General features: G+C 40.2%; 1 protein-coding gene across 6 annotated transcripts in view; it reads left to right on the forward strand.

Moving 5' to 3' along the window:
* The window catches only part of LOC130864297 (sodium channel protein type 3 subunit alpha), a 107703-nt gene that overhangs the window by 80317 nt on the left and 9690 nt on the right, over positions 1-17696 (forward strand). For 3 of the 6 annotated variants that reach the window (XM_057754475.1, XM_057754474.1, XM_057754476.1), the window contains 6 exons: positions 472-592; positions 1923-2077; positions 3154-3327; positions 12590-12730; positions 16514-16786; positions 17604-17657. In XM_057754475.1, the coding sequence (XP_057610458.1) occupies positions 472-592; positions 1923-2077; positions 3154-3327; positions 12590-12730; positions 16514-16786; positions 17604-17657 (918 nt within the window). The remainder of the gene's footprint in view (positions 1-471; positions 593-1922; positions 2078-3153; positions 3328-12589; positions 12731-16513; positions 16787-17603; positions 17658-17696) is intronic. The other 3 variants (XM_057754478.1, XM_057754477.1, XM_057754479.1) reach the window with 1 other exon arrangement.

Genomic DNA, 17696 nt, shown 5'->3' on the forward strand with positions numbered 1-17696 from the left:
GAGTGTGATTGATGGTAACCTGTAGCCCTGCCTTGCTAAAATTACAGAAACACGGACAGTCCTTAGAAGCAACTGACAGTGCTTTTTGCCCTCTGAAACTTCCCATCTAAAGAGATGGGAGTTGTGATCTGATCTGATGCATTTAATTAAAATACTCATTAGCAGATGTGAGCACACTCAACTTTATGAGACTCTTCTTGCTGTGGCCGGAGTACTCATAATTTGTTTGAACGCTGCGCTCATACACAAGTGAAGATTCTAAAACAAGTCTGTCTTTCCATGCCATCAACACTAACCATTGTCCTTTCTGTCTGAAGAGTAGACATCGCCCATTTCACTAGCGTGTTATCATCAATAGCATTATGGAGCCATCCTTAGTCCCTGCCATCTTCTCCCATGTGACAGAGTGCTTTCCTGATCCCTTGTTTCACAAGGAAGAGATTTACACCTTGACATGGGCTTTGTTTCCAGAAATTAAACGCAACCAGCTCTTCGGAAGGAAGCACAGTTGATGTTGCTCCACCCCGAGAAGGTGAACAGGCTGAAATTGAACCCGAGGAAGACCTTAAACCGGAAGCTTGCTTTACTGAAGGTAAAGAACCTCTAACGTGTTGAAATATCCCATCCCTACAGGATCTGGATAAGCCTCATTTAAAAGACACACGTAAAAGAAATGGTGAGGGCATATTTATTTCAGTTTCACTTGTCTCCTCCAAGAGCTCTGTCTTAAGTCGCCTCAGACCTTAGATGTCCAGAGAAGACTACAGCAGAGACTGTGCCTGCACAAAGGAGAAAGTGTGCTAAGTGTGGGTGTTGTTTGGTTGTTTGTTCTGTGTTGCATTTGTTGTCCTTATCCTTCAGAATGTAATAACAAGCCGGGCGGTGGTGGCGCACGCCTTTAATCCCAGCACTCGGGAGGCAGAGGCAGGTGGATCTCTGTGAGTTTGAGACCAGCCTGGTCTACAAGAGCTAGTTCCAGGACAGGCTCCAAAACCACAGAGAAACCCTGTCTCGAAAATCCAAAAAAAAAAAAAAAAAAAAAAAAAGAATGTAATAAAATTTGAGATGTATGGCATTCACTGTCATATCCATGCAGCTATCCCTTTAAAATATGCAGGGAGTGGAGTTTTGTAGATGCTGCCCTAACTACATCCCATTCCTCCCAGTTTCAAATTTGGTTAATGTGTACTCTGTCCAGAGCTGTTTGGAGATGGTGTCGTGTTGTAGAATGTTGGTATGCTACCATGTCATTCTCACAGTGATCAACTCATCCTGCACAGAAATCAGTAAAGATTTATTGATCCATTGCGGTTGGATTCAACATGACAGGCAGTAGCTCAGAGAGAGCAGCAGATTAGACCGGAATTGGAAATCGCATGAAGTCTAGGAGGCTGAAGAGAATAGAGCAGAGTAAGAGACACTGGCTGCAGCGTGAGTCACAGGGGTGACGAAGAAAAGACCTGAGGCCAAATATAAATTAGCTTGAGAAGACTGTCAGTGGCTGACACCTGGGGAGACGGTGGGATGTTCTGTCCTTTAAAAGAAGGGAGTGAAAACCCGGGTTACATGGAAATACGAATAAACAACTTTTCATATCTGGCTTTGCTTCCAAACCAATGCGATGAAAAATGACTCAATTTTCCTCTGTGACCTCAAGGCAAAGAGACTCTCGCTTGGATTGAAACAATAATATTTTTTTATTCAAGCAAATCTACAGAAATTCCATAAATTCTAAGCCTGTAAGTTTAAGTATGGTTCATTATATACGAGAGTGTTGAAACAAAACTAGACAAGAAAGCAGCCAGTGACCTATAAAATGATGAACTGGAATTGGGGTGAGGGGGAAGTAAAAGAAAAATGTTATTTTTTTGAATTAATGATCAAAGTATATTTTTCTTAATTATACTAATGCTGCCTTTTAGGGTGTATTAAAAAGTTTCCCTTCTGCCAAGTAAGTACAGAAGAGGGCAAAGGGAAGATATGGTGGAATCTCAGGAAGACCTGCTATAGCATTGTGGAGCACAACTGGTTCGAGACCTTCATTGTCTTCATGATCCTCCTCAGCAGCGGCGCTCTGGTGAGTGCAGGAGTACTAGGGAGAACCAGGCTCTAGCGAAGGACCTGACTCTGAGAATGCAAGCGGTGTTTGCTTAGTGTGGGGATCAAAAGAACATGTGCATCTGTGCCATGCAGAGCTGCGAACTCTCCACAAAACTTTGTTCAAAACAAGCCAGAACCAGATGTAGCAGGTTTTTATTTTGGGCTGCCAGCTCACAAAAAAAAAAAAAAAAAAAAAAGATACACAGACTTATATATAATTATAAAAGTGCAACCTATAGATTAGGCTTGTCCCACTTAAATCAACTCGTATCCTTTAATCTACATTCTTTTTACATGGCTGGGTATACTTTTCTCTACACTGCCCATCCTGCTTCCTCTCCATCTGCCTGGGGACCCACCTTTCTTCTGCCCAGAACTATGTTCTAAAGTCCCAACTATACCTCCTGCCTAGCTATATAGCTATATTGACTGTTTAACTTTTTTATTAAACCAAGCACAGTGTCACATCTTCACACGATGTAAAGGACTATTCCTCAACAACCATGAAACAGTCAGAAGGAACTTCACCTCTGATGTTTTTCACCAGATACTTTCCTCACTGATACACCAGTTGCAGAAACATTTCCCTGGCTATGCTAGCATCACAGTCAAATGTCACCCTGTCTGCCATAATGACTATACTTATGGATTATCTGTGAGTCTCGCTTTAAGTTCAATAAACTTACTCTTTGAAAATAAGCAATGAAATCATAGAAAAATGTTGGAAGAAGCCAATTCTACCCCTTATGAACTGAACATCTTTTGTTCATCCTCCATGAACTGAAGCATGTCTTTTTGCTGTGACTGAGGTAGATACTTTTGGGTGAGAAGTAGAGATAAAAACACACATGCAGTCAATGAAGATGCTGACATTCTTTTGCTATTAATCCCCAGCTAGCTATAACCTTTAACTTATTCTGATAGGAAACATTTGTGTGATCCTAGCCAATACTGCTTCAACCGTTGCTTGGTTCTTGATATTAGACTAAAAATATTTTAAAGCATTTTGGGAAGGCAGGCCATTATGGTAAATAAGGTTTTCTTGATTCACAGGCTTTTGAAGATATATACATTGAGCAGCGAAAGACCATCAAGACCATGCTGGAGTATGCTGACAAGGTCTTCACCTACATCTTCATCCTGGAGATGCTTCTCAAGTGGGTGGCCTATGGGTTTCAAACCTATTTCACCAATGCCTGGTGCTGGCTGGACTTCCTGATTGTTGATGTGAGTACCAGAGATGATGTCTAGGAATTACTTTTAAAGAAGGAGGCTCCATCGTTTATATATAACTTCCGTGATTGAGACTTTGATTCATTCATGCTGATGTAACTGTAGAGATTAAAATAATAATAATAATAAGCCTACAGTAAATTCCACAATGAGAAGTAGCTGACATGCAAGAATAGAGGACGTGCCCCAAATATAGAAGTGTTAAGATGAAATACACACACGGAGTCTTCTCTGGACCACAAGCCGACGGTTGTGATTGTGTCATGTAAGTAAGTCTTTAGCTGATTGATTGGATCTGAGCAATTAGCTTATTAAGAGATCATTAAAAAATCTCCAGGGGACGCTGTCATGATAGACTGAGAGGGGGTAGGAATTGAGAGATTTGTATTTTAAGTTGCAACTAAAGTAGTTATTACTAAGTAAGAATAATTGATTCATTTACTATACTCCATCAGACACATATCTGTAGAGACAATGAAATGCTTCTATATTGTTAAATCAGTAGTTGGGCATCCCAGTAGCCAGTGAGAAATTTACCATGGAAAGAGTAAGACAAGGTCTGCTCTGACTGACATAGGCTCAGTGGTTAGAGAAACATCACAACCTGGAATCTGTCTGGCCTGCGGACTATTTTATCTTTTCAGTCTAACCCATGGGGTCATAGTACGGAAATCACAGCCAGCTGGTGTTCTGTAGTCTGTGATGTCTCACTGTGTAAGGCTGTACAGCATCCCAGTGGAACAAGGCACTCCAAGTTCTATGTTCTGGATGTGTCTTAGCAATAAAAAAAAAAAAAAAAGCTCTCAATTTTTAGCTTAACACTTACAGTATGAATCAGTGATTGCTGTATGTGATCATCCATTCAGTAGAGTAATTTTAGCAAGCCTGGGTCTGTTCAACTACTACCGTCTCTCTTCTTACATACACTCACTCGTTGTCCTACAGCCAAAATGTGTTCAACCCTCTGAGTTCATCAGAAATCTTCCGCTAAGTTTCTTTGAATACACCATAAATGACTGTCAATCTCCACGGCTGGTCTTTCATGAATAATAGAAATTTATCTTAGGTTGTCCTGGAAGTCTCTGCACACAGGGACGTTTAATGTTCTTTCTTGTGTAGCTGGGGTGGGTCTTAAAAGCTGGCCTTTCGTGTAATCAACACATTAGGGAACTGACGCTTAAATAATTTTCCCGAAATAACTACTAGTCACAAAGCTGACATTTGTGTCCAAATTTCTTGATCTTCAATTCAGATCTCATTTTCCTTCTGCATCTCCTGTCTGGTCGTTCATATTTTATTCTTGTCTTGCATGGCAATCATTTACTGATAAGGTAACCTCGTGGATTTCCTTCTCTTAGAAAATTAAACTTCTCAAGGTCAAGGGTTTATATAATGCTCAAAATATGTAATATAGACATTTTTAATATTCTATTTAGTAATATTTCAAGGAAATAAGACAATTAGGCCAAAATTATTTGTCTTTTACTGAGTAAAAAATTACCAGATTGGAACTGATTAGTTAAACCCTTCTACTTCTAGGCAAGTTGTTTTATACTATATTTTTATCCGTTGATCCCAAACAAGATCTAAAATATATAAATTAATGTTAGCAGTTGATAACAACTTATCTTCAAAGGACTGAATCAACTGAGTTACAGTTTACACTAGATTAACACTATTTTTCAAAGTACAAGTAAGTATCTTTTTAATTTTTATTTTCCTTTTCATGTGTATACGTACTTTGGTGGCATACATGTCTGTGGACCACATGTGTGCCTGGTATCCACAAAAGACGGAAAAGGAAATCAGATCTTCTGGAACTAGAGTTAGAGCTGGTTGTAAACCACAGGTGGGTGCTGGGAATCCAACCCAGATCCTCTGGAAGAGAGGTCGCTACTCTTAACCTCTGATGGAGCATCTCCCAAGTCCCAAATAAAACATCTTAGAGGTAAATTGGTGACCTTATACCAAACAGCCACAGAAAGTTAGGATTTGGAATAAAAAATACCTCATATCTTTGAAAAATGCATTCAAATACTTGAGGCATGTAGCTATGTTTTTTTTTTTTAAAAAAAAAAATACAACCTTTTTCAAGTCCTACCTAAATGTAAAATGAGGCTACAATGATCTTTTTAACCTCTTAAAATTAATCCACTTACTCAGTAAATCTCTTTGAAAACCTGATAGGATACTCAAGGTGTTGGAGACAAAGGAGATAGGTGGAAACAGGCCAACTTTTAGCAGAAACTGTACTCCGCAGGCTGTGGGGTATGGTAAACAATCTCCAATTAGGGAAACAACCAAGTCTAAATGAAGATAACTGGTGAGCAATAGCAAGGGGTCATGGACAGGATGTTACTTTGGATTGGGAGCAGGAAGTCGTTGTCAACTGCTGCCCAAGTAGGTGTCCCTGAGAGGTGGGCAGAGAGAGGCAGCCTCCCTTCAAAGAACAGAGAGCAGAAAGGAAAAGAGCCACTTGGCTCTGTTGTGAGGATGGGAGGATGAGCGTGGAAATGCCACGGACAAGAAGAAAACTGCTGTGTTTGTCTGGGATGAGACACAGGGGAAAGACAGAAATGGGGTCTGAAAGGTCCCGAAGCCCTCACTATGTACTGTAATTATGTATGCAGTACCTGCTGATGGAGGCTTGGGGAGTCAAGTCATGCAAGGATATAATCAACATTTTTAAATGACATTTGTAAATAATGGAAGCAGGGAGATGGATGACGAAGTTGTTTAGTCTTATAGTAAAGAGGAGATTTGGTCTCAGACCAAGGTCATGATTTATGGTGTATAAATTGTGGATGGGGTATGAAGTAAGTTCCATACACAGGTTTTCTTCTACCTTAAACACCCGAGTATCAGGCAGAATGAGCAACTGGAAGGCAGACTATCAGAAAACAGGTTTGGCACGGGGTGGATGGTGGGTCAGGAGAGGGATGTTTATCAGAGACTCAGGTGTAGATGGTCAAGATAGTCAAGAGAGAAGCCAGGATCCCATGTGTGAATTTAGGGCCTTGCAAGCTAGAGATGCTTTTTGAAGCTAGAGACATGCTTTCACTCACAGGCAGAGTGGAAATAAACAAGGGAGCACAGAGGTAAAATCTGCGCTTTAATGTGAAGAAGTTGGGCAAAAGATAAAACAAAACAGAAATAAATAGTAAATTAGACTGAGCTGTGACAATTTAAAGGAAAACCAAATGTCTTTGGGGCTTTTTTAAAGGAAGACATCCCCCTCCAAGTTTTCAGGGGGGTCTAGAGGGGGTAACCACAGAAAACAGAAGCTGGGATATAGAGGTCAGTGGTGGCATGGATAAGAGATGTCACAGGGGGGCTCTAGAGGGGGTAACCACAGAAAACAGAAGCTGGGATATAGAGGTCAGTGGTGGCATGGATAAGAGATGTCACATGGAAGGAGTGGGATAAAGTTCTGAATGAGACACAGGGGAAATGTCTGAATGAGTGAAGAATGGCGACGAAGAGGTCCCCAGACAGCAGACGGCTCAACTTAGAATAAGATGACCATCTTAACCCATGCTTCTGTACGCCGCAAGATTGTACAAGGCAGATCACTCCATCCATTTGGGTAGCTGTTTATTACCGAAGTGATCTTGTCCTCAAAAAATGCACAATGTGTTATAATATTCCAGAACTATGCAAACTATTTTCTTTTACCACTGCTGATGGGCTAAATGTGTAACTGAATTAATATTTACTTGAAACGTATTGAAAACAACTAGAAGGCGGATGGTCCTTGCAGATTTTTATGCAAGCATAACATTATTCATCAGCAAACTCATCTTCATCACTTGCAATTACAGGCATCATAAACAGACGCAATCATTCTCACAGTCAAATCAGCACTTCAAATCCAGGGTTGCACTTGATTAAAGATGATGTGCCCATTGACAAAGACACTGTGATTTGGTCTTTTTTTTTTAGCATCAATAACATGCAGTGCGATTTTGTTGTAATCACCTTAAAGGATCAAAGAAGTAAATATGAAGAGATCACATGATTCAGATCACTCATTTTTAAACAAACAAAAATAGTGTTTTGAAGGTTTATGGAGTTATTTTGTGCAAACTATGACTTAGAGGTACTACATAGCGCTCCCCAGTGATGCATCTACCACACTGGATGTATCCTTTGCCCAGAGATGAGTATTTAGGTCATCGTCTCACTATCACAGACAAAACTGCAATGATCAAGACGCAGGCAATTTCATAATTTGAGAGCCTTGTGACTAAATGTCCTATTGTATACACCCCCATTTTTACTGGTAGTAAGCTCTCTCTCTCTCTCTCTCTCTCTCTCTCTGTGTGTGTGTGTGTTGTGGGGGGATCTCATGTTCAGAAAGCAATCTGAGGCTTCCATCCATAACCGTTTCCCAGCTTATGTCACCAGTAAAGAAATAAACAAACAATTGAAGATGAAACAGAATGACGAATAGGGAGAAACTTTGCTATAGGACACAGTCCACATCTAAGGGAACAGAAAGGTGCAAGGCTGAGTCTGTAGCTTATAGAATGCTTATCTAGCATGAATGCAGCTCTGCATTCAATCAGAGAGGAGGGAGGGAGGGGAGAAAAGAAGGAGAGGAGAGATGGGTCCCAGAGGTTTGGATACCTTCTTTTGGCCAAGTTTAATGGGGAAAAAAATATCAGTTCAGGCAAGGAGATGTGGGATTCTGGGAATGTGTTGGGATTTTCCTGCAATAAAGTTATTCCTTTGTTGTATTAATCTTTTTCTGGGGAGACAGAGACAAATATCAGGTCACCTATGGGGGAGCCAAAGGCAAAGCGGATTATAATTTCATCAAAGATCAACTTGATACTAGTGAGTTCATTGGGTTTTCTTACAGAGCACAGGTAAAGTGGTTTTAACCAGGAACATAGACACTGCACAGCAAAATTCCACCCGTCATGAATGGTGCCCTCTTGGGAACTGCATGGCAGAGTCTGCTCTCAACTAATCTTTTGCTTTCTAGAAATCCCCAATCCCTTCCAGCTAAGGGAGGGAGCAGAGAGGCAACACCTGGCATCTCAGGTGAGAGTCTTGGACCTTCCTTTCTTCCCCTTATGAGGGAGTGTTCTCCCTACAGGCCTGGCAACTGTGGCCATGGTTATCAGGGGCAAAGTGCAATCGGAGTACTCCATTGTACCCAAAGGAAAAAAATCAGGATACAACATTCTATTTTTCTGCCCTTATATATTTCCTGATGACATCCTATGAATGAAGGTAGCAGATAGTTTTGCAAGGCTAATGATATGGAGATCTTATTATAATGAAGCAGAGGACAGTCAGTGATCTTCTGGGCTTCTAGATGGGCCCAGGTGGCTTAGCACGCTTTTGCTCTAATTCAGCTCGGAGACTCTGTCATTCCATTATCAGTTTTTGGTAAGAATGCAGCTGGCTTTTTAAAATATTTATCCCTTTTGTCAGAGGACAAATTGGGGATCCTTTCTTAGCCTCATTAATAGCAATAATAAAATAAAATAAAACAAAGTTAAAAATAAAGCTCACGGGCAAATTCATTACTGGCTCAGAGAAGTCCTGTAAGGCAGGCAACTGTAAATCCTGGACTTTTCCAGCAGAAGGAGATGAAGAAGAGGAAGAGAGAAAGCCGTGCCGTCCATAAGAAGCTACATGATAGAAGAACTAGGGGAGGCTTTTGAAGCATGGGCAGGCCCAGGATGCCAGGGAAAGCATGCCCAGACTTTGACCAGTGTATGAAAAAAGGGGAAGAAGTATGGTACACTTTGTTGTTTTGATTGACGTAGAAAAGCAGACAGCCACATCACTGAGGGGCCACATAACAGCCTGGCGATGCTCTTCAAGTGGCTGAGTGGGGCAAAGGCTTCTGGGGGAGATAAGTACATTATCTCATTACAGAAAGAACCATTCTCCTCAGGTCCTTGGCATGGCTTTAGGTGAATCAACCTTCAGGTGAATCAACCTTCATGAGAGGCGGCCTCCTGGTCAGGTGATTGACAAGCCCAGCTGGATTAATTCTTAAGAGAGGAAACAATAGTACATAATGTTCCAGTCTGTGGAGCAGATCACACTGTTGAGTCTCCACCCAGGGCCAGAGCAATAGTACATTCCTTTGACTAGGAGCAAATAGCTTTCCCTCAATGGGCCTCAACAGAGGCCTGTTAGCCATCCTCAATAGCCTCCGAGTTCTCTTCTTCAATAATGGAGACCCTAATCGCCCCGGGGTATCTAACTGGATCTCAAGGTTTGCAAATAGGATACATATCCTACTACATTTGTCAGTTTTCTGACCCAAACATGAAAGTTGGAAAGTGTTTTCTTTTTACCAAAGCAGCATGTAAAAAGTTCCACAAGAAAAAAAGGGCTTTTATTTTCAACTAAATGCTTGTATGGAGAAGAGAGACAAAACAAGAGTCAATTAATCTTTTCAACATACAAAAAAAAGAATTTAGGCTGTAAAATAATTTGCAAAGCATACAATTTAGTAAATATAATAAATTATAAATATACAATAATATAATAACATATAAAATTGTATGTTATATATTATATACAATGAATTATAAAACAAAATTTTGCATATATTATGTATTGTAAAATGTATGATTTGATGTATATAGTAAATTAAAAATATGTGTAATTACATATGTGTGTATATATACCCATGTATATATATGTGTGTGTGTCTGTATCCATTTCTATAATGAAACTTCAGATATCTAATTCTAGGGTGTTCACCAGAAGGAATTAATTTCTGTCTGGGCTGGAGTTTTAGCCACAACTTCACAGCTAGCTTGCAAACAGGTATTCATTTCATTTAGAGAGATAAGAAATTAGAACTCTCTCTGGCATTCACCACCTGTGGCTAGGACAGAATCAAAATCATCTCCTGTTTCTGGCCAAGCTCAAGAATTAGAACAGGTAGTTTTGAGGTCCCTGCCTCTAAACCTGTCTAAACTGTCCTCATCTTACATACCCAGCAAGCTGACACTTCGGGTCCCATTTTCCTGAGAAATTCTGTGATAACCCACACACCGCTCAAACACTTTCGTATTCTTCATTGGAAAACCTCAACTGCATGAAGCCCTGAAGAGCCTTTGGCTGGGCGACAGGGCAACGCAAGCGGTGAGGATTATGCATCTACACTCTGATCTCTTGAGCAAGTGCAGATTTCCCTCTTGGCTGTGAAGAGAGCGTTTCGTTTTTCTCTCTTGCATGACTGGCCAGGGTGGATGAAAGCAAGCAGTGGTATCCAGCCTTTATGAATACAGACTTGCAATCACTTGTCTGTGTAGCTCCATCCTGTTTTCAAGGAACCTAGTGGCTCCAGGTCCAGACCCTCTGAGTGGTCCTCAAATCACTTCCTCACTACTGTAGACATGTGGATCCCTGTTGCTTTTCCTTTAAAGTCTTCTGCTCTGGGCTTTCTGTGGACCACCATGGTTAAAATTAATCTGGTCATTGTCCCTTCTTTTGTGAATTTCATCCAAATAAGGAGCCCAAATAAATACTTACTCAAGAGATGGCTTAGAATTTGAGTTTAGGAAGAATCTGTGTGTGTTACTATTTGACTCGCAAGGGAAGCTCCTGTAGGAACTTAAGGCAAGAGTCTAGAAGCAGAAACTAAAGCAGATGTCCTGGAAGATTGCTACTTATTACAGGGTTTACAAGGAACTACAGGGTTTCTAAGGAATGCTGAGGTTAGGTTTCTGTTTACCTGACAATAGTTCTTATGCTTTTAGCCGGTAAGAATAGGCCTGGTTTGGGCCTAGGCCATCATTTTAGGACAGTGTCAGCAGTGCTGCCCTTTGGGGAGACCTGCTTTATGACTTAACACCACCTGAACACTTTCTCATTTAGTCCATGCCTTTAAGCTATTGAATTAAAGTAATGAATCAACGTTCCTCAAAAAAAAAAAAAAAAAAAAAAAAAAAAAAAGAACTGGGATGTGAGAAAATGGCCACTGAAGTCATGTGGTGTGTGTTCTATGATTCTGATAAGGAATATATTTTAAATGGATGTAAAAGCTGAAATAGGCTTTGAAGTCAAATGGTTTGGGTTCCAGCCTCCTCCAATGTCACCTCTTAGTAGATGCGTATTCTGCTTCTCCTTCTTTCTCTTAAGATTTTTTTTTTAATTTTTAAATTTTCTGTGTATGGGTGTTCTGCCTACATGTATGTCTGTATACTACATGTGTGTTTGGTGCCCCCAGAAGGCTAAAAGAGGGCATTGGGTCCCCCGGATCTGAAGATACCGATGGTTGTGAGCTGCAGTGTAGGTGCTGGGAATTGAACCCAGGTCCCCTGGAAGAATAACCTGTGCTCATAACTGCTAAACCATCTCTCCAGCCCCTCTTTTTCTCTTTTTCTTTTCCTTTATTTATTTTACTTTTTACCTTTTAGCAGGCTGTGTGTGCTCAGAGTGAGGCTCAGCTTTCTCACAACACACAGGTGACAACAGGAGTCACCTGTGTCACCACTGGAGACTTGGGAACAGAGGCCTCGAAGGATATGGAAAGAATATCAATTCAAATGACCCCCAAAAGGATGTGTGTTATTTATTGTTGCATATACTTAACTAAAATTCAACTTAATTACAAGTATCAGAAAGATGTGTGATCACTATTAGAAGAGAACTGTATTTTAAGAAATCCACACCTGATAAACTATTTTCAGATAAATTTTATCCTTATTAATCCAGTGCATTCTTGTTTTGAATTTTATAAATGATATGCCAAATTTATCCAATGAGGACACAATGGCTCCACTAATGGATATCTAACCAGACCATATTAGGTACGTTAAGAACAGAGTTTCACGTCCACCTTTTAAAATGCTTATGTGATACAGAGGCAGAGATCAAACACTTAGCCAGCTGACCAGCCCTGGTTCCTGGCAAGTATCTCTAGGATCCACAACCTTAAAATCATACAACTTAGGAGAGAAGTCTTAAGTTTTATTTGGCAGGGTTAAGCAACAGGATTGGGCTTTTGAACTAAGCCCTGAATTAGCAATGATAAAAATACACATATTTCGCAAAGAAGCCTGCGACATGACATCCCTCTAAGTGCTAATAAGTATGAACAAGTATCACATTTTACTGGTCATGACAGCACAGCTAGGGATGAGGCAGGCAGCTTCAGAGAGGGTGGAAGATGAAGCCAGAAGGGTGTTAGTCACATGTCCATTGGCTGTCACTGAAGAATGGACAGTATATGCTGTGCCTTGATCAAACACTTGATTTTGTGGTAGATTAACAGTTTCATTTCTGTCTGCAGGTTTCTCTGGTTAGCCTGGTAGCCAATGCTCTTGGTTACTCCGAACTTGGCGCCATCAAATCCCTGCGGACGCTGAGAGCGCTGAGGCCCCTCCGAGCCTTATCCCGCTTTGAAGGCATGAGGGTAAGAAAAGCCAGCGGTACTCTCTAGAACTCAAGGCAGGGTTCCATGCAGGACGTGACTCAGACACACAGTGATCCCCACGGAATTAGATAATTCGGGGCTAAAGCCACAGAGAACAGCAAGCCTTTCTTCTGGAAATTGCAATTTATTTAAACACACACCCAGGAATTGAGACAGAGCTAATACCAGCGTCTGAGGCTTGAGTTCACAATTCTTGTCCCTCTCTCTTGCATCCCGACACACACACACACACACACACTCACACTCACACACACTACAACTTCCATGTGTCACTATTATTTTCATTGCTCGGTCACTTTGGAACGACTATTGGCAACATTCATCCCAGCTGGGCCTTCAGTAGATAAATTTTAGTTCTCCAAAGGTATCAGTTGGGAGGCAGAGGCAGGTGGATCTCTGTGAGTTCGAGACCAGCCTGGTCTACAAGAGCTAGTTCCAGGACAGGCTCCAAAACCACAGAGAAACCCTGTCTCGAAAAACTAAAAAAAAAAAAAAAAAAAAAATATCAGTAATAACATTTTTAAAAGGCAATGCTTTATTTCTTGAATTCAAGTAAGTCATAGCACCCAGCAAAACTGGTACATCCCTCACATCTACCGTGAGTTGCCAAGATAATTAGCTACATATTTCTAACAAGCTGGCTTTGCTCCACAAATCTTCGAAGCACACGTCTTGAGTGATGTTCAGTTTTTCCACAGTACCAGCCTTGTCCTCCCCTGCTCTCCTCCTGAGCAAGCATATCTTGTCTCACAACAGAAAATGCATGCCTGCCACGCCTTCAGGACTGCTTTGCACAGAAGGCCGGCTTTGTTTAATCTGCTTTGCGAAAGCACATGGATATTGAATTTCTTCAAGGCCATGGGGTTTTTATGTTAGGAGGTGGTTTGTTTGGGGCAATAAACCCCTTCAGCCTTGACTGCAGAATTTACTCATCCTGGAAAATGAAACCACCCTCCAGCTGCTTTCGCAGCACTGTGAGCGGAGACACGCTTGGCTTGCCCGCAGCAAATTCTATGTCATTGCTTATGGTAACAAATTCATAGAAATCTCTTCTAAATAGCAGTCTTCTTTTTCTGCTGGTGCCATCTCAGCCTTCCTGATGCTTCAGAGCTTCGTGTTGTAAACTTATTCTGTTTTATTTTTATTTAAGGTAGATTATTTTTCTCATATAATATGTGCTGATCACAATTTCCCCTTCCTTCCCTCAGCCCAAGCCCCTCCCCCACACCTGATTCACTCCTTTCTATCTCTCCATAGAAAACAAACAGGCTTCTAAGAGACAATAATAAAATAAGGCAGAAAAAGAAACCTTAAAGCATTGAAAGAAGATAAAACAAAGAAAAGAAAAGGGTTCAAGACGCAGATATAAATACAGAGACCCACTCTTTCATACACTCAAGACTTAAAACACTAAGCAGGAAACCTTAAAATATACACAAAGGGCCCACAGAGTAAAAAGAGAGAGAATATATAAAATGAAATGAAAAGTAAGATAAAATTAAAAACAAAATCAAAAAAGAAAAAGTCCTGGCACAGCATTATAAGACAAGGAACCTTCAAAGATGCTGTTGAATTTGTTTCCTGACGGCCATCTACAGCTGGGCATGCCACCTACTCTTAAGAGTAGATTGTTTCCCGGTGAGACTCCCTTGAGAAAGCTAGATTTTCATTTGCAAGTAGTTGTCAATTGGAGAAAGCTTCTGCGTTATAGATGGAGGCCTGTGTCCACTTCTCTTTTCAGCTCTAGGATCCCTCTGGAGCAGACCCCCACGTGCCCCGTGCACGCAGTGTTAGTCTCTGTGAGTTCATATGTACGTCAAGCCTATTGATTTAAAGGTCTTGTTTATTTGGGTTGGTGTCCTCCTTCCCCTCCAGCTCCTACACGCTTTCTGCCTCCTCTTCTGCAGGGTTCCCTGAACCCTGTGGGGAGGAATTTGATGGAGACATCCCATTTAGGGTTGCGTGTGTGTTCCAAGGTATCTTACTCTCTGGTTAATGTCTGGCAGTGGGTCTCTGTCTTTGTTTCCATCTGCTAAAGGGAGAAGCTTCTTTGATAATGGCTGAACAAGGCACTGATTTGTGAGTGTAGCAGAATGTCATTTTTTTTTCTGTTTTTGTTTGTTTGCTCAGAACAGTATTGTTCGGTTTTACCCGAGCTCTCAGGTTCTTGGTCACCCAAGCAGTGCCAGATATGGATTTCATCTTGTGGAGTGGGCCTTATATCAAATCAGATTTTGGTTGGTTCCTCCCACAAATTTTCTGCCATTATCGCACTAGTATATCTTGAAGGCAAGACACCATTGTAGATCAGAAGGCTTGTAGCTGGGTTTGTTTACATTTCTACTCTGGTATCCTACCAAGTACCCTCCTGTACCAAAGATGCTAGCACATTGGCGTGAAGACTCTATGTAGGCACCAGCTTTAACTCTCCATGTTCAGTGAGTTGTGTAGGTGTTGTCTTCAGCAGTGGGGCCTTGCCACCAGTTTTAACAACAGCAACTTAATAGTCTTGGCAATAGCCTGGGTGGTTTGGGGTTCACATGGGACTGTGGTCAACAATCATATTTATAGTTTATATCAGAAAGGAATTATCAATTGAATAAGTTTGAAAACTTACAAGTTTCCTTTTATCTGAAAAGTATTCTAAGATTAGTACTTTGAATTCATATGGAATACCTAAGATTTCAGCCAAATGTAGCAACATCTATTTGAAGATAGAATTTGTAGAGGTGTGGAAGACATTATTGTACATAATTTTGATCTGAAAAAAAAAACTAGCAAGGATAATTCACATGACTTACTTTCTAAAGGAAATAAAATTCGATTAACATAGGAAAACACTACAATTTGGGATTTCAAATTTTGATGCTAGTTTGCAATTTTTTTCTGTCAATTTCTGAAATAATGTTGACTATATTTTTAAATAAGACAATGGTTTCATTGAGTAGGAATGTTTAGCAGAGTAGTCCACTACACAGTAGAATAAGTGAAATTAGAAAAGCTACTCTTGCTATCCATGAGATCCTAAGTGCCTCTTAATCTTTCCTAGATTCCGAGAAAGAAAAGGTGGTTGGGCCATTTCTTCACTAAACAGGTCAGCCTAGCAAGGATGATTAATATAGGCTCAAGGAGAACATGTAGGAAATTGACAAGTAATAATACAAGGACATGTTTGCTAGTCTTACATCTAAAGAGAAATCTTACCTCTGCCTTAATTCATTCTATGTCTAAAAGATAGAGATTTTCTAATACAAAACAAAAGACTTTGAAACCCCTAATCCTCACCTTCATGATCATATAAATGTACCTGACCTGAGGAAACAGATTTTCTGTCTTTTATGCACTTTACCTGTGAAGGAGTTGCGTACTTAATCTTTCAGATCATCATTAATTCACTCAAGCTCACAAAAATTAATATGCACTGCAAAGAATTATTACTGTTGGCATTTAATGCATATTCCTCCCTCACCCCCTTTTCCCTAGTGTGCACTTTCTGACTCCATCTTATTCTATCAGGTTTTGTCTGTTTCTTTTCGATTCTGCTGTATTTTGCTTGCCTTTCTTGCTTAGCTCTTTAGCTGTATTGTTCTTTGCTTCTACCAGTCACTACGCAGTAGAACACATACACACACAAACATTCTAGAACTTTCTGTCTACCCAGGTACCCATTTAATCCCTTCCAAATGTGTCTGAGTGCAGAATGCATATACATCTGCAGCAGCTTCTGTTTCAGCAAACCATGGCTCTCCTGTCCTCCCACAGGTGGTTGTGAACGCTCTTGTTGGCGCAATCCCCTCCATCATGAACGTGCTACTGGTGTGTCTCATCTTCTGGCTAATCTTTAGCATCATGGGTGTGAATCTGTTTGCTGGAAAGTTCTATCACTGTGTTAACATGACAACAGGCAACATGTTGAACGTGAGTGAAGTCAACAATTTCAGTGATTGCCAAGCTCTTGGCAAGCAAGCCCGGTGGAAGAACGTGAAAGTCAACTTTGACAACGTGGGGGCGGGCTATCTGGCGTTGCTGCAAGTGGTAAGTGGCTACTGTGTGAACCTGACAACATTCTGTGTTGTTCTCTGAATAATTTATATTTAAAAGTAAGAAGGTAGTTAATGATACTTCTAATTAATTATTTGACTGTGAAAGAGATATTACAGTTATTTTATATCCCCCAGGAATGCAAATTTTAATGTTTTTACAGAATTTATTTCTTCTTCCTGTGTTTTTCATGTTATATCACTGGCCATTATTTTAATTTTTTAATATCCTATAAAAGTTGTATAGATTAAAATATCAGTTATTATATTTACAGATGAAATGCATGAATTTTTAGCCCGGTATTTCCATAGCAATGTCTAAAATAATATGATGTCATTATACATGTGAAATCTCAAGGGATACATTGTAAAATGTGTAATATTTATTTTTTTAACTTTATGACAGCACAGTTGCTAGTCAGTTATTAGTGAAAATGAATTGTGTTTGAATATAACCCAGGCTTCAACCACAAATTTTATCTTGTTGCTGGAAGGAATTAAGATGAGATTGAGATAGGATTTTCATTAATCAAATCTCCAGTTATATTTTGCTATAGAAAAAAAAAGAGATAGAATTTCTCCAAACAGAAGAAAAGAAAACAAATTCTAAACTCTAAACACAAATTTTGATGTTCAGTAGAGGGAGGTATTTCATAGAGCCTCATTTGACTCCTTTCAACACCTGTGTGTATCGAGAATGTCATGGTGATGTATGAAAACAGACTTAAAGCGATGCTGTTGTATTTATGTCTGGCAAATGCAATACATTTAGGTGAGATATTCATACATATTCTAATATGTATTATTTACAGGCCACATTCAAAGGCTGGATGGATATTATGTATGCAGCTGTTGATTCGCGGGATGTAAGTAGCTCGCAGACACTGTTTGCAGCTTCAAGATTG

This window comes from Chionomys nivalis, chromosome 22, assembly GCF_950005125.1.
Source record: "Chionomys nivalis chromosome 22, mChiNiv1.1, whole genome shotgun sequence".
In the NCBI taxonomy this organism is placed as follows: Eukaryota; Metazoa; Chordata; class Mammalia; order Rodentia; family Cricetidae; genus Chionomys; species Chionomys nivalis.